General features: G+C 37.7%; 1 protein-coding gene across 1 annotated transcript in view; it reads left to right on the top strand.

Moving 5' to 3' along the window:
* The window catches only part of LOC108784954 (docking protein 6), a 322,423-nt gene that overhangs the window by 111,395 nt on the left and 189,058 nt on the right, over window positions 1-21,970 (top strand). The window contains exon 2 of the mRNA XM_018553907.1: window positions 19,116-19,223. Coding sequence (XP_018409409.1) covers window positions 19,116-19,223 — 108 coding nt within the window. The remainder of the gene's footprint in view (window positions 1-19,115; window positions 19,224-21,970) is intronic.

Raw genomic sequence — 21,970 nt, 5'->3', positions numbered from 1 at the left:
AAAATGTTAGTAACATTTCCCCTCCTAATAAACTCCAAAGACATCATCCAAGGGGGTAAAAACATGGCAGCTTATACAGGCAGAAGGGCAGAATATGTACAAAAGAGGACTGTACAATGCCAATTGCTCACTTTCTATAGGCATATGCATTCTCCTTACAGTGAAAAATCACTTGGCTGGCTCAAGGGTTGAAAAACACTGACTACTTTTCTGTGTATTGATTTCCCATTGATCCATGTGCCCAAGCCAACTTAGTTTCATTCATCTCTCTCCTAATATTTAGCACAGGCACAGTACAGATTCAGCTAGGCACTGGCTTATGAGGAGGACATTGAGTCTCATAGCATGCCTACTTAAACCTGTGAACTGGAAAGCTATCTGGTTACATCTTGTAAACACAAGTTTAATTATAGTATCAACCATTGTTATGGGGTATAAGTAAATCCCTGTAGGGTTACATGATACGACAAATACTTTTATTCCTGGGGGCATAGTTAAGGGTGCTTTGGGGCTCAAAACTTTGCTATGGGGCTCTATGATTTACATGCTATGTTACACAATGACATGATCAGTAATTTTCTGTGCATTTGTATGGGATAGGAATCAACATAAGATTGCAAATTTAACGAAAGTTTTTTTTTCTTCAAACTACTTGGCGTGGGACAATACAATGCTGGACCCGATAGAATATTTTTATGGTTCATGCACATAAGCTTTTGTTTGAATCTGAGCTGCTTTTTCTTCTCCACATAGAATTCACATGAATACAAAAGCAATTTGAAGCACCTGTGAGGCAACTCCATGAGCAACTAAAATGCAAATCAATTTTTATTAGGTTGTTTATTTTGCTTATTTTTTAATTGGAGTATTTAACAATGAGTTATGAAAAGAAAAAAATAAACCTTTTTTTCAATTCCATTTGGTAAGGAGAAGGGCAGAGATGTTTTTTCTGGCTAACTAGCATTATAACAGGCATAATATGCTGTTTGTTCTTAGGCAGGATTTTAACTTTTAAAAATTGAAAATTAACGTTGCCCTACATTTACGATCACATATTTATATCTATCTATCTATCTATCTGTATTCACACATTTTAAATCCAACATGCCCACATGTCTCATGATTGAGAAAGCCCATAAAAATATTTTCACCAGTGGCAAATCAAGCTGTTTTTGTTTCCCTTGTATATACTTGATGTAAATGCAAAAGTAATATCAGGCGCCAAGCCTCATTTTTCACTTTCAATAGATGTTTTCCTTTTGCGGTAATCATTTTTAGATGGTTTAAAGGTGAAACGATTGCTCAGGAATTTTGCTTTTTCACTGCATTCTGTAATACATCTGTTGTGAAGTTTTCTAATCAGGTTATAATGTGTTTTCTCGGAACTCGTAATAGAAGATGTTCTAGCCACGGAATATTCTTTCACTGCTGAGCCATGCCTTCAGCTCATTATGGCAATGCAATGCTGTGGAACCTGGTGTGTTTGTTGTACCGGAGCATCATATTTCTCTCCAGAAGTCTGCAGTAACATTTAGCCTATGCACAGAAGAGCTAAACATTTTGCCCTTTGAATATATGTTGTATTTTAGCACAGTTAATCCTAAAAAAAACAGCCAAGAACAGATTTACAATTAAAATCTTCTAAATAAATGCATGCACTCATTTTCCCGTAAAAATGAGGCATGAATAACATCATATTTCTTGCTCTAATGCATTTATTCAATAAGCCAGTGTAACTGTCCATTTATCATTCGGCTTCTGAGCACCATTACAATGGAATGCTCAATATTTGTGCATGACAATTCATTTCATCAAGAACAAAAAATGAGTCAGTCTTTATTGCAGGAATTCCTCATCCTTTCATCACTTCATTTGTAAGTTTATTATACTTATAGAGGTGAATTAGTTCAAGGTTAGCATATAGATAAAGTGAGTGTCTTGACATTTCATCAAAAATGTTACTGAGGTTTTAGCTCTTCGATAGCATGAATATTCACAAAATTATGTTTGATTTGTTTAAAATAACAATTCACATATTGACACATAGTTTAATTAATATAGTTTCTTTTTTAGATGGTCACTATTATACTCTTGAAGTGGGAAATATATGGCACATGTACTCTTGCAAAAAAGGCTATCAACAAAATCTTCAAGTTGTGTCATAACCATCATCAAAATGAATGTTTTTTTCTTTATTATTGTAAGGGCCCATTCACACTATTGTGCTTCACTGATGCACCTTGTGTTGGTGTGCTGTCATGCCATTCTTTTTGTATGGTACCTCATTGCACCCTTCACAATGCGCCTGTGTGGCAGTCCATCGCAGTTCACAGTAGCACATTGGAAAAGTTACTGAAGATGTATTTTTATGTCACCTCTGGTGTATCGGCAACCAATTTGAAATAAATGGTCTGCCCTAACACAGTGCAGGCGATGGCACATGCAACATAACCCATGGTAAAGCAACACACCAGAGTTTACAGATGTGAATGGGCCCTTAATATGTTGCCAGATGCAAAGTTAATTATTTCAAGATTCCCCCTTGATTGAGAAACAAGGGGTTTGCAACCAATGGTGATCATCTTGTGATCATTAAATCCAGTGCAGCTGTGAGGCATATAAATTAGTTTGTATAATGAGTCTAAGCTGCTGTATGTATAAACCCATGTGTTCCATGGGGTACAAGAGATGCTATTTTATGATATGCAGATTTGCATGGTATGGTTAGGAAGTATTTCCACTGAAGTTATAGCCAGCATGTAATCATTTCATTTTAGGCTCTTCTAGTTAGCTGATTGTGCTACATTCTTATTATTAGGTGTCAAGTTTTGTTGAGAGCTGACTTGCCCCCACACCTTCCTATTGGCTTTATTGTATGTTTTTTTTTCCTATAGAAATGCTTCAAAGGATTCAAATGTGCAGATTGCATCATAGTGATGGAGCATATTTAGTACCTTTACTGTATTGATAGGATTATTTTTAATGTCCATTTTGAGTTTCAATAGGATCCCTAGTCAGTCATCATGATGACATTTAAGTGGTTGGTAAAGGTAGTTTTAGTGATATACTTAAATAAAAGCTATTTTGTAGTGTTACCCAAACTTTTGCAGCAAAGCACAACTGGCAAACAGCAGTGAGTCAGTATATGTTTTCATTGTGGATGGGTAAATAGCAGACAATGCACTCTTCATTAAAGGTGGCTTGCAGTGATTAAACCTTGCATCAGCCAGCCCATGACCAGAAGCTTCATAGCAGATGTATGGGTTGCTATTGCAGTTATTGCTATTTATACATATTTTAATAAGCCAGAGCAAAACAATTTGCATTTATCCATTTGCTACCCGAGATATGGCTTCTAAACATGCATTTTAATGGAAGAAAAGAAAGTATTTACAGATAATGCACTCCAGACATAATGTGTTATTTTAGTGCAAATTATGGTTGACCGCTATTCAATGAACTAAACAACGGGAATAGTTTTATTTTTTAACTTGAAATGAATATGATGTTTATACCCATTTTATCTATTTTACACAGGCCAATTAACTTTTTCTGTGAGGTTTTTAGAGACTAACAGCTGTCCAGCAATGGAATAGATATCCATTTTCTTTCAGTTCTAAATATGTAAACATTTAAAGCAATGTGATTTAGGCAACACTGTGGCTGATTTATTAAACGTGTTGAGAAGGATCACAAAATTAATTGTGTGAATATTAACTTCCTGTTTACTTCACCTGCACATGATTTGATAATTGAAGTGAATATTTGCACAATGTGAAGATTTTCTATTCCTTTTGTAAATAAGCCTCTATATTATGTGCATATAAAATGATTTATAACAAAAATAAAATGTTTAATAATGTTCTAAAGTTTTTGTCATTTGGAGAGGGTTGTTTGCATACATTTCCTAGCAGACATTGTCTGATGTCTAATAACTTGTGCCCCAGTGATGTTACCTCTGTGACACTTTATATGCTGCCCAGAACCACCAATCCTATGTTGATGAGACCCAGAGGACTAAACATGTATTGCAAATTGTTCCATGCTATAGTTTAGCGATAGTCATGGATTTAAATGTCCAACAAGCAAGGCATTTACTTAATGACTTAAGCAAAAATTTCATCTAACCAGAAGTCTTTTCTCCAGATGTTTTTGGTAGCAGTGACTGAAATCTCCCTACTTGTGCTCTAGCAAGGTTCCACCTGTTACTACTGTCACCCTTTTTATGCTGACTAGCCATACGTACGTTTCTCAGGGAACTTTGCATACCTGCTTATACTTGCCACTCCAATAAATTAACTGCTGTGGCCCCTTATGTATTGACTAGCCACACATACATTTCTTAAAAAGCTTTGCCTCCCTGATGGTGCTTTTTACTTCCATGGAGTCACTCCCTTGCTATTTTATATGCTGACCAGCCATACATACATTTGCCAGGAAGCATTGTCTACATGCTTGTACTTTGTACTCTAGAGTAGTTACTCCTGCTGCACCACGTAGGCTGACCAGCAATACATATATTTTCCATGAAGCATTGTCTCCCTGCTTCTACTTTGTGTTCCAGTGGAATTACTCCTGTAACCCTTTTGGACTTTCATATGTCAAATAGCCATATAAAGATTTCCCAGGGAGCTTTACCTTCCTGCTTTTACTTTGTATTCCAGTGAAGTCACCTCTGTGGCACTTTATATACTGACTAGCCACACATCCATTTCCCAGGGAGCTTTAGCTCCCTGTTTTTATTTTGTATTCCAGTGAAGCCACTGCTCTGCCACTTTTTATGTTGACTGGCTATGCATCCATTTCCCAGGAAGAATATCTATAGCAAAATATTGAAGTAGTGATGAGGGTTTGTATCTAATATAAGTGGAATTTCTGATCTAAATTAGCCATTTAAATATAGTAGCATACACTGTAGAAAAATATATGCAATAGATATCATGCTTGGTCTCCAGTACCTTAATGCACTTTTATGTACCTACTCTCCAGTCTTCCTCAGGGTTGTTGTCAAATCTTCACAAATCATCATGCATTTCCATGGCGTGGAAACAGCATGATGCTAGTCTAGAGTGGGTGGAATCCAGGATGGCCCCCCAGCATTTACAAAAGGATGGACATCCACCTCTTTACAGACCTGCTCTTCCTCTTGCCCTCTGCTATGCAGCCACAGCTGCACTGTGGTGAAGATTAGAAGTTAGGACTCTGATATGAAGGGGGGACTGGGCACTCTGATGTTAAGCGGGAGCTGAGGATGTGAAGAGGGACTCATGAATTTAAGGGGGAGCTCTGATGTAAAAGGGGACTCTGATTTGAAAGGGGGGCTCTGATGTGAAAGGAGGGATACTCTGATGTGAAGGGGGGCCCTTGATGTGAAGGGGGAAACGTACCTCTTTTTTTTGCAAAAAAGGAGAAGTGTCTTGTATGGATTTTTTTTTGGGGGGGCACACACAATTTTGCACATTTTTACATATTAGACTGGAACGCCACACGATTTTGAATACTTTTATAGGGTGCCAGGACTGAATAAGGTTGAGAAACAGTGGCCTAAGCCAGGGGTGCCCATTAGGTAGATCGTGATCTACCAGTAGCTCTCAAAGCTGATGCTGGTAGATCACGAAGGGTGTGAATGGTGGCCCCTTTATTCCATTTTGGTATATTTTTAGCTGTGCACACGTGATTACCTATTAGCCTGAGTGTGCTGAGCCAAGCTTCCTGACACTTTTCTGGTGGATACTGGTGGTTGAAGTGCAATGTATTACATCAAAGAATATTAGTTCACACAGCCTGTTGCACTGCAAAATACAGCAAGGTGGGCCAGGAGAGAGAGCAGGGAGAGACAGACAGGAGAGAAAGCAAGGAGAGACAGACAGGAAAGAGAGAGAGGAGAGACAGCCAGGAGAGCAAAGAGAGACAGCCAGGAGAGAGATGAGAGACAACCAGGAGGATGAGCAAGGAGAGACAGCCAGGAGAGAGAGCAAGGGAGGTTTTTTTAATTGGTAGATCTCATGTAGCTCGACATTTGAAAAGTAGATCTTAACGCAAAAATTGTGGGCAGCCCTGGTCTAAGCTATCATTGTATATTATTTCTAAAAATGCATAGTTATACATTTTATATTCAAAGAAATGCCCCTAAATAATCTTGCAGAGATAGAACATAAATTTGAATTACTCTTTTTGCTGTTATCAAACTTCTAAGCTATAGTAAGTAGATATCAAATTATATCATGCTGCTATGCAGTGTGTTGGAGATATGTGTACAACTTACAATGAGCAAAGTAAGTGCTGTACCATACCAATCAGAGTCCAGTTTTTACTGGTCTGTCTTCTGTAAACTGCAGTACCATTGGTTCACATGTGTTACTGTTCTTGCACTGTTTTTGGAATAATTTAGCAAATTTAAGGTTTATGAGACATTATTTTCACTAGCGGCATTTGTATCTAGCTAAAGCTCCTGTTAGCCAACTTCTGTCATTTGTGTGTGTAAAACACAATTATGTGTTTGGCAAACATAATTTTGACAGATTTATGCTGTATGAAATCAAACTCGTAGAAGACAGAACTCTTTAATAGAGATTTGCATACTTGCCAGTATTTTTATTCTTATATTAAACATCCCACAATATATTTAACTAAATCATGCAGCTGTGATGCCAAATCAATTTCCCCTTGAATGACCCTAGCGCCTTTGATATTAATCTTGAGCATTAATTTTATTTGATCTACAGGTTTCAGTCAAACATCAGAGCAAGTAATCCTGAAGAGCAACATCAATGCAAGCTCCCTAGATCTAAAATTAATTAGCTTTGAATGTGAGAGGCTCCGTCAAGAGAACCAGATGCAAGTGCACAGTTGACAATATGACAAGTGAAACTCCTAGTGAAACTAGGGAACATAGTCTGATACATGTACACTATCAACAATACTGTACACATTCAGGCTTCCAATCTACTTCCAGAGGTATTTTAAACACATTTTGACCTGATTACATCTTTCAGAATGAGAGAACGGAGCTTGCGGAGGCAAATCAACTTCATATCTGATTCCCTTGAAGTGGAATTTTAATTGGGGACAGGATGTTGGAGTAAACTGGGATGCAGACAGAAATAAAAAACTCACAGAGATTCTGAACTTTTCGTTCTTTATCCAAAACTAAAACAAACAAAAAAACTGTTTAAAGTTCTTCTTCTATATTTATGAGTTGTCTGCCCCAAGTAAGGTATTCACAGTTCCTGTGAGCAGGGCTGGCCTTTGGGGTGTTCGGCAACATGGGCAGCCGACACAGCTCATCCTTAGGGTGTCTACAGCCTGCGGCTTCTCAACTCCTCACTGCTCGGCCATCCGACATGAGAGCGCTCCCTCCTCCGTCCCCCTTCAGCGATGTCTCCGGATCCTGAAGAGAAACTGTCCACTGAAGCCTGCGGGGGGGGGTGCAGTAGGCGGCTTTTTATATTTTTGTAAGCTCTTTGTGTCCTTATTGTTTGCACACAAATTTCTAATTTGATTTTTTTTTATTTTTGTAGTCCAAGCAGCTTTACAGGCATTTGGAGGGAGAAGAGAAGCCACAGCTTGCAGAACGGCTGAGCGGAGCCGCTGTCAGTTTCAGGATGACAGCAGCTCTGTGCGTGGCCGAGCGGAGGATCAGTAAATCAGTGATATTTACCGATCCTCTGTGCAGAGCAAACACTGGAGTGATTGTCTGATCACTCCAGTGTTTGTAAATAACTGGGGACACATAGTACTATGTGTCCCCAGTTATGAATGAACAGGATGTGATTTACACCACTTCCTGTTCATTCATGATTTTATGAATGGGGAGTAGCACTTACTAAAGACACTTCTCCCCATTCACAAACTGCTTGATAGTAAATATTTTACTATCATCAGTTTCTGAATGAATGGGAAGCTTCTGTATTGAGTGCTTTCCATTCATTTAGAACAGAGGCTGCAGAAAAAGAAATTGAGGTCTCTGTGTTCTCAATTTCTTTTTTTATTTTAAAATGTAAATGTCAGGGGTGTGTTTAGACCCCCAATATTTCCCCAAAGCCCCCCCAACAGTAAAAAAATAAATAAAAAAGAATACACAATTAAAAAAAAATATTTAAAAAAGTGAAAATTACCCCCCCCACACACACACACGTATTATTAGACATGTGCAAAGACTAAAAATGTATTTCAGATGAAATAAACAAAAAACTAAAACGTTTTCATTCCTTTCATCAAACAAAACACATTTTTATGCTATTTTGGATTCAGCTATTGGCGTGTTCTGGAGGCAGGGCGCATGACGTCATATGACACCACACATGTTGGGCGCCGCCATCTTGGTGTATATCTAGGTATACACCAAGATGGTGACGCCTATATCGGCGTTTGACATCACCTGACGCCACGCAAGCATGTGACGTCATGCTCCCCTCCATCAAGATAGTGACACACATTCGCAGAACATGCCGGTGGCGAACATGGCCGCCGCACACTCAAACAAATTATTATGTGCCTGAATACATTTTTCGTATATTCGGGCAAATAGTAATTCATTAATTTACATGTAGTCTAGGTTTCGTGTTCTGTTTTTTATTTTTACTTTTCTAGTAACACTTACTTGAAAAAAGGGTGTGGGCATGAAATCCTGACACTTTATTTTTATAGACTCTATTTTAGTTTGACATGTATTGTTTACCACTTGTTTGCCTACAATTGTTTTATTTAATAAGAATACTTATATTGTGCCTACAAGTTTAATACCTTTGAATAAAAGTTTTATTTTTATCATACTTTTTAATATGTTTCTTTGGGGGCTTAACAAAATGGGTCTTTAAATTGGGTGGATATTGTGGAAATGGGTGTGGCCAATGAGGGGTGGGGTTACTGAGGGGTGGGGTTACTGAGGGGCACTGTAAAGCTTTCTCGCACAGGGCGCCTAAAGACCTAAGGCCGGCCTGCCCATGAACATTAACTACCAATATCATTCTCCACTGGCTTCTTCTTCCCTTTCTGTCACACATCAGGTTTTACATGCCTGAGAATTGACAAACTAGACGGCCAATTAAAAAAAATCATGTACATCAATTTGAGACATGGTCATGTGCACAAACTCTGCAAATATAGCTTTGGGGCTTCTTTGAGGGCTAGGAATGTACAGCACTCACTAACTCCCTCCAACCAGTCACTGCTGCCACTGCTTGCACTGTGAAGTGCAAGGCATACTACAAGCCTGACAATTAAAGCAAAACTATAGTTAAAAAGATATTTTGCCAGTAGGTAGAACTTTTTTTTGTAAAGAATGACTTTGTATGGCTCTTCTGTCCAAAATAATATTTTGCCTGTTACATAGCAATTTTTTTTTGTTTCTACGCTGACTGCAGGGCATGCACAGTGTACAGTCCCAGCCCATACTCTGCATCTGTTAGTCCCTATTCACACCTAAGTATTTTGTCACTCAAACTGTAGCACGACAAAACGCTCAAGACAAGGAATTCCATTCATTTCTATGGTCCCTGTTCACACCTGAGTGTTTTGTTGCAAGCAGAAAAATTCCTGTTGCTGGAAAAAGTGCATGAGCTAGTTTGTGGCAGATTACAACACTTTGTGGACCCATATACTTCATTAGGAAACTTTGCGTGATAAAATGCATGTCAAAGCACTCAGGTAAGAACAGGGGCCATAAAAATGAATGAGATTCATTGTCTCAGCGTTTTGTCACACTCAAGACAAGTGACTGGGATTAATTATCTTGAATCCACATTTAGCTCTGAGCGGCAAACATCTAGGTGTGAACGGAGACTTACATGCTGAAAATGTACCTGCGCACAGGGATAATGTAACTCTAAATCACATGTGCAAGGGTTACATTATCAGTAGCTGCAAAATTACTTAACAGAGAAGAGGCTGGACTTAGAGGAAGTGCAGAAGAAGATAGCAGCAGCAGCACAGAAACAGCGAGGAACTCAGACCTTGCATTGCTGGAGAAGGGCAAACCCAGAGGTAAGAGTGCCATAATGTGCAATTATGTTGTTTCCAGGCATGCAGCTTTGTATGTCAAACCCCATGGCATCTTCTGGCCCAAACAGAGAATGCAGCAAGGACACACTCCAGCTTCAAGAACAGTCACACCTCTGGTATCACCTTGTAGCATACATACATCTTGGTATGTGCACTGGAACAGTATAAACACAATGTTATACAATAGTTGTTTGGGTGGTTTAATACATTATATTCTGTTTCTTGTTGCACTATGATTTTGCTCCTCTTTTAAAGTATTTTCATGTTTACCTTCCATACACTTGGCTCTTCATAATGAACACACCTTTACTTTATTTTGTGTGCTAAGTTAGGTGAACATGCACTTTGCAATCAACTTTTACTATTGTTTTATCTGAAAGCTCACATATTATATTTAGTCTATGTATGGACAGAGAATTGCACATAATAATGCTGTGTGTATGCCTATTTGTAATAAAAATCGCACAAGAGGATTCAAGAAAAAACAGGTTTCATAAAATCAAGCCACATACTGATATAAAGTACCTAGAGGTGTATGTACAGTTTATAGAGGAGATGTAATGCTATGACAACATTCCACATGGTGGATTTCTCTATAAATGAGTCTGTTTTCAGAGTAGACTGATGGGAAGGATCTGGGAAGAAATATGTCCAGTGCAGAGAATACAAACTAAGGCATTTTAAAGAATGGAATGCTATTTATGATTTCTTAGTTGCCTACAGTATAAAGGCTTTGTAGATATATAGTCGAAGAGGTGGTCTCACATACTTTATGATTCATAGGGGACTATTTAGAAAAGCAGATAGTGGACAAAGCATGAAAAGATTAATGCTGGTTGTGGTTTTATAGCTTCTTCTGCATATAGCTCTTTGCACTTGAATGGAGTTGCCATTATCTAGGAAAACATACTATAACAAAAATAAAATATTTGTGTTGATAGCCTATGTACTGAAGTGGTCAAGCTGTAACAACTGACCCAAACACAGAAACATGTTTATTCTCTCTAGATAGTCACAGAATAAAAACACATTTTTAATAGAATGGGGAAGGCTTAGGACTTTTATACTGTTTTTGTTGTTATCTGTGCTTTCTTGTCTGTTTGACAACAGCTGTGCCCATTTCCTGTATGGATGTCACAGGGACAGGAAGAATGGGTCAAAAAAAGAAAGAAAACCTGACAGAAATTTTAATTATTCCCCACTTTATTCAACATACACAAAAATGCCTGCAGTTGAACTTTAAAGAAGAACGTTTTTAAATGTATAAATATGGCTAGCACAGTGTCAAGAATGGATGATCTTGCAGCCACTAGAACCTTTAGCTAATAAATTGCAGTAAAATATTGTCAATGTACAAGCACTCCTAAAGATGCCATTTATATTTTCCCAGGATGCACACTATAGACTTCTGGCCATGTGGATATCATAGTGGCTGTTTTAAATAGCATTTAAGGTGGTATTTGAAACCATAATAGCTAGCTGCTTGAAATATTTCCTCATTTCCTATTCATAACTTTTATAATATGTAAACATGATTTATAGCATAGGTAATGATCCTCTAAAGGTCTTTGAACTAGGCCTCTTTCCCCTCATTCAGAATGGTAATTGTAATCATTTCAGGAGGTCATTGTTGACATGAAGTAATAAAAATATGTTATTACTTCATGCAACTTGTAAAGATGTTGTTCTGCTGGGCTAACTGAACAGCTCTGAATTATTATGCTCAAATAACTATAGTACATACTTTGGTGTCATTTACATAATTATTCATATGCTTGAGGGAAGCACAATACAAGTGTGTAGGGCTGTGTCACAACCCCATGCCAGCAAGGCTGAACAACAGTGAAATGCTATTGTTACAAACTGAAGCATAATTACTGTTTTATTGTGGATTAATATTTTTGCTGAAATAGCATTAATATACTGAAGCTCCATAAATATATGTGGCTAATACCGCTGAAGTTATTGCTTTTCTGTGTTTATGGCTAGCCTTGTTTTTATATTTACCAGCAAATTAGCATTTTCCTTGTTAGAAAATGCTATTTTTATGGTGATTGCAACGCTACACTAGAAAAGCGGTGTTTCTGGCTATGCAGTGTGGAAGAGGTTTGCTGCACATAAGACTGGAAGAACAGAATTCACACTAGTGTGTAACTGCTTGCTCAAAGTTCCTCTTTAACTATTTAGGTTTACCAGGGTAGCAGGGAAATCATATGGCATTAAACACAGTATTATTGTTATAATAATGTATTTTGCTTGGATTTCTATTATACATTCTGTACTTTAAAATCTTACTATTTAAAATGTAGGTAAAGTCAAAGCTTGTTTTTTTAGTTTTAGATGGAGTATGGAGGGGTTAGACCATTTGTCAAGGTTTTTTTTATGTCTGTGTTCCTGCTGGGGAGATTCATCCCTCTGTCATGGTGACCATTGACACCAAGACAGAAAGTGGCAAGAAAGTCAACATTTTTGGAGTTTGTATTCTGGTTGTTACCAGAACATAAAGTAACGTAAGTTGTGCAAATGGGAAACATTTTCTGGTGACAACTATTTTAGATGGGAAGTCCTCTCATTTCACAAAGATTTCCTCTGATTTCCTTTGTGTCTCCAGGACAGAAAGTGAAAGGAAGTGTTCCCAGTTGGGCACAGACAACAACAAAATTACTTGGGGGTTTTAACATTTTAACAATATATAATTGTGCCAGATGTGCTTTTTCCATCATTTCTTTTTAGAATTTTGATTAACCACAGTTCTTTCTAGTTTGCCCTCAAATGGTATGTGTAGCCACAGTGTGGCTGTTGTGTATTATTTGTTTGGTAAGGATAATTGGTGTTGTTTTAGAATCTGATTGTTCTTGTATTTGTGTTCCAAGTAACTCATAACTCAAACCCACAGTGGTCATGTGTATTATCTTGCAGCACCCAAAATGTCTCATTAAAAGGCATCCTTTTTCTTTGAGTGTCCTGCAGTGACAGGGAAGTAATAGTGCTATTATTATAATGGAGCAATTACATATAGCACATTGATCCACTGGAGTTTTCAGACTAGTCAATTGCTATTTAGGAAACCACCAAAGTGAGAGAGTTCAGCAGTTGCACTGAGACACAAGGGAACATTTCATAGGTCACACCCCCTTACTTCAGTCACCAAAGTACAGTGTTAGGGTATTCATATTTCTACAAATGTCTGAGATCACTCACTTTGAGATATGTGTCGCAACATGTTTAAAGCCCAGCCAAGCTAAATATATTCTAGTTGCAGCAAAACAAAAAGGTGTACAAAGTCTTACAGTTTGTTTTCTGTAAACATCGGCCTCAGCAGTATAGCGTAGAAAAGCCTGTATCCTGTCAGCATGTTGTAGATTGGGACTGTCGCTCTCTATTGGGAAGCAGTGATCTTTTTACAGATGTATGACATGCCCCGTGTTGAGTCAGGGCCCGAGCCCTCCAATCAGCAAGGAGCATAAGCTGTCCTGATTGCAGAGGTATAGATTTGACTTAGTAGGTAGTATGTCAGACCTTTGCAATAGACCACTTCCCTACAGAGAGTCTGGTTATGTTCATGATTGACAGAGACTTGTTTTCTCCTATATAATAAGGTAAGAAATTTGATAATGTAATTAAGAAATATGACATAATATGCTGTGCAAAGGTAAACATTATCCCATGTTTTGTTTTTGTCTTTAAAAAAGTACAGAAAAATACCTGTTTACCCGGCCAGAAATCTGTTTGCTCCTAATTTTCTGTAGTGAGCTGACAATATTGCCTATACTAAACATTATCTCTGCATGTTACAGAGTTAGGGGAGGGTATTCTGTAGTCTAGTAGAAGAGATCTGTGCAGGGCTGACCACACTGCTTGGGATTTCAGTTCATGTGAGGCACTGTATTGTCAGCTCAAACAGGAAGTTAGCAGCACATTGGATTATGGCAGATAAACAGTTGTTTGTCTGTACTTGCAGCATTTTTAAAGAGATAAAAGCATAGAGAAATGTACATGTTTTGGAGATATGTACAATTTGTTTCTATTTATTCTAGCGATTTAAGACTCATCTCCTTGCTCCCATTCACCTACAAACTTCTTGAACACCTAGTTTACAACCGCCATCTTACAATTAACAACCTCCTTGACCCCTTTCAATATGGTTTTCCCTGCAACACTCCACAGAAACTGCCCTTCTAAAACCTACTAACAATTTACTAACTGCTTAAACCAATGTCCACTACTCTATACTCATACATTTAGACCTTTCTGCTGTCTTTGACACAGTTCACAACCCGCTCCTCCTCAATATGCTTTACTCGCTTGACCTTCAAAACTCTGCTAAACTCCTTGCCGTGGTCCCGCAATATTTTAAGAATAAAAAAAGGAGAGAGCCCTCATAGTGTAGCGATTAAAAACGTATACATTTATTACAAGTAATAACTTACACAGGCAAAAAAATCCGGCCGGCACAGGCAGCTCAGGAACAATTTTAAAAACCACGAGGTTTTTAAAATTGTTCCTGAGCTGCCTGTGCCGGCCGGATTTTTTTGCCTGTGTAAGTTATTACTTGTAATAAATGTATACGTTTTTAATCGCTACACTATGAGGGCTCTCTCCTTTTTTTATTCTTAAAATATTGCGGGACCACGTCAAGGAGTTTCGCTAACACTACATCTGAGAGGATCCAGCTTCTCTTCTGGGACACAGCTAGCGTCACAAGGGAGAAAATCAAACACTCACCTCGCTGGTCAAGAAGTGTCCGGTATTTAAAGGTTGAGTTAATTGCAGATTTTCTACAGCTGGTTGGCAGGTGGAGCCAAAGTGTCCACAAGGAGAGTTACTGAGTACAAAAAACCAGCAGCAGAAGTCCTTCCAGTGGCTGAATGGCTAGGTATGTGCACTTCTGCACCAGAGACCCAGGTTCAATCACCGAATAAGTGCTAATCAGACAGGTACATGACACACAGGCTATCCTCCCTTCAGTCTTTCATTAATGCTGCTGCCAGATTTATCCACCTTACCAACCATTCAGTGTCCACTGCCCCATTCTGCCTGTCCTTTCACTGGCTCCCACTTGCCCAATGAATAAAATTAAAAATACTAACAATAGCATACAAAGTTATCTATAACTCTGCCTCAAACTACATCACCAACTTCATCTCAAAATATCACCCAAACCATCCTCTCCACTCCTCTCAAGACCTTCTGCTCTCCAGCTTCCTCGTTACCTCCTCCCATGCCTGCCTTCAGGATTTCTCCAGAGCATCTGCCATCCTCTGTAGCTCCTTACCCCAATCTGTCTTCTTATTTCCTACTCTGTCCACCTTCAGGTCAGCATTGAAAACTCATCTCTTTAGCGAACCCTATCCCACCTCATCCCATATTAACAGTCCTTTTACTTCTTCAATTTGCTTATCCTATACAATTTTTACCTTTTGTATCACTAACCCCTACTACTAGATTGTAAGCCATTAATAGCAGGACCCTTCTAACTCTCCTGTTTTGAAATTGTATTTTAACTGTACTGTCTCCCTCCATTTTATAAAGTGCTGCACAAACTGTTGGTGCAATGTAAATCCTGTATAATAATAATAATAATAATAATAATAATAATTCTAGCCAAGACCTTACTTTTAGATCAAGTGGGGAAATGTTAGAACTTTCCTGCTCATGTGATTGTTTCCGAGCCATTGTCAGCAGTTTTTGGTATTACATTTGGACTAATCATGTGACTAGAGCAGGATGACCTTCCATGCAGCATGCAAGAAGTAAAATGTAACTGTAGATGTAGGACACGTGAGAAATCAAAGTGTAAGCTACAATTAGTAAAAGACAGTAGGTAGAAAAGCTGACACTTTTACAAAAAAAACTGCTTACAGGTATAAACTGCAGTCATTTAGAGGCACCTGCACTTACCTGCAGTAGTTTTGAGTTACCCTAGTCTTCCAAAATGCCAGGCCATTTTAATTGGGCAAAGCCTCAGCACTTCCTGGTAGTGTTCACACATATATTCCCATTGGCTCATACAGTAACTATGATAGGCTGCCGCACTAACTAATTGAATGTGGGAGACTGGATGGTGGTAAGCTTCCACACTACCAAGACATGCTGGAGCTGTGTCAAATCAGAGTGTCCTGAGGATGAGGGTCTTGTAGTAAAAGCTACTCCAAGGCAAGCTCTAGGTCACTAGTTTTATTTTTTAATTAACAAAGTTCATGAATTTTGGTTGCTAGATTTATGTGATTTTTGTCCTCAAAATTTTAATGTTTCTTAATATGTTTGTCCAAAGCATCACTAAAGAAGATAATTTGCTTCATGTTGAAGTTCTGGCTTCTTTCACATTCTTTTTTTAAATCAAACATCACTTCACCCATAAAAAGGTTACCAAACTAATGTTTGAATCACAAAGCAGTGAATTGCGGTATTCCTTATAACAAAACTGTTTGACCTCTTGGTTGGATAAATCTATTGCTATCTGAACTTGCTTCTCATTCGTACAGTTCATAAGGCCAGTTCTGCAGAGCCATAAGCTGTTTGGTAGTCAGCCACTCAGAACAATCAAAAAATGAACAATCTTTGTTTGGCTTTTGTTCAGTACATTAAAGCGGACCTTTACCCATATCTTTAAAAAAAAACAACAAACACACCAATATACAAAGAGATACTTCTAGATAATTTACGGCTTTGTATTCTTTGCATGCCTTATTTCTCTTTTCTTCCCCAGTCCCCTGACAGTGGCCATGTTTACTAAGGGCAGATAACTAGCTCTCCTATTACTTCCTGGATTACTGGCACATGTGACTAGACATGTGACCATGCACATCATCTCAGGGGAGAAAAATGCCTTTCACTGAGATGATATTTTCCAGCAATGCTCTGCTGATGACAAGGCAATCCCAGTGTGCATTGCTTTGGCAAACTGAAGTCATTTTGCCCTTTCAAAGCAGAAAGTGAATGCTCTGCAAGTGTAAGTATTTCAAAATCACAGCATTTTACACCTGACATGTCTATGTTATTATTATTCATCATACACAGAGGTATGCATTGGTAGAATGTGATTTATGAGTGTAAAGGTCCGCTTTAAGTATTTTTTTTATAAACTATGTACATTAAACAAAACAAAGAGAGGTTTAAAGTTACAGTTATGTGTTTACATTAATGTATAGCATCCTGTAGGTAGAAGTGCCCTGACTTGTTAATATACTGTTAGTTGTGGGTCAAAGTTATATTTGTAAAGTGGCACAACTGGCATCATTCACACTTTATCTGACATTCATAGAGATGTCCATTGAACATATAAACTGATCTGTTGATTCTACTGGAAATCTGGAGTCTCATTCAAAATATAAGTTTCCTTTATTTCCAAGTCTGCAGTGACTGCATTAGCTTCTACCAAGCAATCAGATTTTGCTCTACTGACATCAGACCAGTGCAAGATGGATTGGTGCAAAAACTGTAGCTACTGCATCCTGAAATAAACTAGACAATGGTTTATCCAGTTCATTGATGGTCATTAAAGAAGAACTGACGAAAGCAGTGTTTGTGTCTAAAGTGTTCCTTTAGCATGATATCACTGCAGCTGCCTGTGTCCCAGTTAGAGAGATTGTACTGTGCTTCCTGTTCTGACCCCATTTCAGGCAGGAAGTGAGAAGAAACTTTCAGGGACACTGACAAAAAAAAAAAAAACCTGACTGAGGATCTCTAAAGAAAACATTAGCTATAGGTGGCTTTTAATTTTTTTTGCCATTGTAATTTTCAGAGTGGTTTCCTATGACTTCTTTTGTTACCTTTTGTTAAGTAAAAAAAAAAAAGCTACAGCAACAACATACCTATAAATAACTGTGGTTTGTGAATAGAAATAATAGACATAAATTTGATTGACTGCAATTACACACATTTATAAGTACACTATATGGTTTCAAAAAACAGCTGACCATCACACTTATGTAAGCTTCTTAGACACCCAATTCCAAAACTATGGACATTAATAAGAAGTTCATATTAAAAATGCAAAAAATGAATGCAACCACATTACCAATGATGAATTGTGCAAGCACCTGGCTGAGGTGGGCAAGCGTGGACCGACAAGAACTAAAACAAAGGCTTATTGATACCTATTTTTTACATTGCTCTGTGTCAAACTAAAGAAAGGTTGACTTGGCTAAGTGAAAAATTTTGTCTTTTAGTAAATGACCCCCATTGACACAAGTGCCACCAGCTTTGGCTTAGGGCAGCCAAACACAGAACTGTTTTTATACGTTTTTACCAATATTTGATGCACATAAACAAGAAACATAACATTCCATGCAAAAGAACATTAATTAACAGATGATAAGAATGGCAAGTAATAGTCGAGATTATTTTTCAGCTTGTTTTCAAAAAATGTTACCTTGGCAACAGAGTACTGTTCAAAGTGCAAATGATCGCAAGCAATAACACTCAACCTAAAACCATATGAGTCACAAAGATGAATTGGCTCTACAGACATGATAATTCAGATAATACAAAGATGGTCAGATATATAAATAGTTGTTTAAAACAGAATTTTCCACCATTTCTTTAGTTATATAAAAAAATCCCCTGCATTCAACTCTGCTCCTCAGTATAGAGAACCAGTCTAATTTGTTACTAACAGTAGGGAGGAATAAAGTAGCTGATCAGTAAGTCTGCTTTTAGTTTATATAATTCTAAAATATATTAGATTACTGGCACTGTCTTACGTTACTGAAAGATGTAGAGACACCTTGATAGATCATGCAACTTACACATATATAAATGCAAGTGAGACTGATATATCTACAGCAGAAACAAATTTGATGGATCCTCTTTACCGGCTAGCAAGGCTGAGTGCTGGAGATATTTGTATTATATTGTGCATTTAGTAAATTATCTCTCCCACTGGGTACTGCCTATACTAAGTATACATTGATTGAGTAGCAGTTGTTTTTTCCATTTATTAGTCCACTAACCTGCCTCTCTAAAATATTTCAGCAAAGCAGTCAAAAAAATACATTTCTTTTAAAATGCCAAATTCAGAAGTAACATGGTAAAATGGTGTTAAAAGTAGTTTTCATGTGCTTCATGATTATTAAATACCCTATTTATGTATGCATTTTATTTGTCTACAGATTTATAGGCGCTGTTGGTTAGTATTTAAGAAAGCTTCCAGCAAAGGTCCAAGAAGATTAGAAAAGTTCCCTGACGAAAAAGCTGCCTACTTCAGAACCTTTCATAAAGTAAGTATTAACATTTTTCTGTTATGGAATGTGCCACAGCCATTGCCAATCAACAACTCATAAGCCATATGGGATTTTATTGATGTTGTTCTAAACACATGTTATAATTTTAAAGTGGGATTCTAAGCAAAACTTAAAGTCCACTAATACATGACTACTCCACATACTGTGCTTGTAAATGAGGGCAGTGTGTGGATCCCTTAGTTGAAGCTGTACCCGTCAGAATGCCTTTTTAGCAGTATGGTGCCACACAGTTTTTTTGTTTTTCTTTATAGGTTCTAATGAAAATACAGCGTGGGCTATCATCAATCTAAATCTGCATTTTCCATAAATGTTCCATCCACAATGTATAATTAGTAGGTAATAATAATAATAATAATAATGTGCCAAGGTTATAGTAATAGTCAAAGGTTTTTAAGCTATTTGAAATGCTGATTAAATCACTTACAAAGGATGTGTAAAGGTTTTAGTTTATTGCAGAATCAGCTGGTCCCCTGTACATTTCCCTGATATCCTGTTTGTGGAGACACACACAACTTACTAGCACATACAAGGGTGGCTCCATAGGATCCTGCAAAGCAAATAAGCCCCCCCTCTGTGTGCTAGTAAGTTGTGTGTGTCTCCACAAACACACAGGCACAGCAAGGCAATTCACTTCCTCCCCCCCTGCTCCCCATTCCTCCTTCCTCCCTCCTTCCTTCTCTAAACTAGTAGATGGAGAGCTGCTGGAGGCTGCTCTGTCCCTTGTGATCTTGTAATGGGCAGACATTTCAGGAAGAGAGAGAGAACTGAGAGAGCTGGTGACAGTTGTTTGGAATCATGATGACTTTAAATGTGTTTGGGCAAAAAATACTTTTTGAGAGTCTAATACTACTTAATACTACTTGATTAATTAACTTTGAATTCATTCATTCAATCATTATTACTTTGATATGGTAAAAGCATATAACAAAAGAAGGGATAGAGAAAGATGGGGTTTTTTGGTGGCTCCAGAAAGAACAAGTCCAATAAACTTCAGTGTCATAGGTATATAAAAGATATAAATTTATTGAACAAATATATAATTATAATTTTTTTTTTTTTTTATCACTACTACCCAGTGTCTCCCCAATTACAATATCCTCGATTAATTCCCCATTATTAGTAATTATTAAATCTAGGATGGCATCCTAGTAATTGAAGTTGCCCATCAGCCCTACATTGCCCTCCCTCCCAGCTATTTCTATTTGGGAGTGTAGATTTGCTTCCCCCTCCTCCCCTATATTCAGAGGCTTATAGCAAATACCCACAATAAGTTTACGGCTAAGTCTTCTAGCTCTTCGGAGATGAGCTAGAAGACATAAGAGTTAAAAGAATGATTTTGATTGCCTCCTCTAGGTATGTGTAAAGGGTTACTTTGCTCCCCAGGCACACAGAAATAGACCTAAGGCTTAACAAACATACATGGTACCTGCAGTTTGACAGGATAATTAGGTTGGTCAGTTAGGGGCTCACTTTAAGACAAAGTGGGGTTGATTTACTAAAGGAGTAGAACATATTTACTTTGCAAAGTGGGTTAAGTAAAGCTGTGAATACCAAATTTCATGCAAGGAAAATTAAAAATGCTAAATTTTAGCTTGCATGTGATTGGATGATATACTAAGCTAAATGGAAATGCACCTTGCTAAGCGAACAGCCTATATACTACTTTAGTAAATCAACCCCAGTGTGCTGCTGACATTTGTAAAAGCTCTGAAATATTTATTCTGTTCTGTACTTAATACTGTGCTGCTGAATATCTCTCTTGTGGGGCTGATAAGAACAAATTACTGTTAAATTGTTCATCAGACTTTTAGATGTGTGTGACCCCTGAACCACCTCAAGGAATTCAAAGCTCTTATTGTTTCTTCAGAAAATAGTTATGTATCACACAGATTGGACACAATTTTCTGCTACAGTGAAGCAGTAATAAAAACCTTAAACCTTAGTTTCAGTTAGTTTGTACACTAAATCAAATTATATACAGTGTATATTATTTTTTTCTACAGATAACTCAAGTCCATAGTTGCTTTTTATAACATTAGCAGATATGTGCCCATGTAGTACGGTACTGTGATAAAAAGTAGGGTAATATGATACATGTTAGAGAAACACTGTAATGTGGAAAAAAGAAAATTACACTGTACATTAATGAGTCATGGACTAAACAAAAATACTGCATATTATAGCAATCAGCATGTGTATGGTATGCATGCTATTGCACCATGCAGTGTTTTGTTATAAATGTTTTATTGAAAGTTGAGCATTTCATACAAAACACAGATATTTTACCCAGGTGGTGGGAAAACAAAAACAAATAAACAATATATAATCAGAAAGGTTGAATGTTACAATTTTAGGTACATGTGTGGCAACATATCCTCAAAAATTGTCAACAAAGGCATATAGACTGTTCACTTTGCAAGAGAGCCGTACAGGGTAAGCTGAATACCCAATTATGTGGAAGGAAAATAAAAAATCTGTATTTTTGCTAGCACGTTATTGGGTCATAGAAGTCAGGAGAGCTTTACCTCATTCACCAAAGTATGAGAAATCTGCCCCTGCAAAATGCAAATTCCCTTGCAAAGTGACCAGCCAATTTGCCTTTAGTTAGTCAACCTCAATAAGTACATCAAACCTAAAGTCACGCCATCTTAGGTCAGCTTACCCCTCTCAGGCAGGAAAGCTTCAGCCCCAAATATAGGCCTCTCTTTCTGGGCACATGCAGG

The sequence above is a fragment of the Nanorana parkeri genome, unplaced genomic scaffold, assembly GCF_000935625.1.
Source record: "Nanorana parkeri isolate BGI_ZX_2015 unplaced genomic scaffold, ASM93562v1 scaffold134, whole genome shotgun sequence".
NCBI lineage: Eukaryota > Metazoa > Chordata > Amphibia > Anura > Dicroglossidae > Nanorana > Nanorana parkeri.
This window is presented reverse-complemented; position numbering and strand designations above follow the sequence as displayed.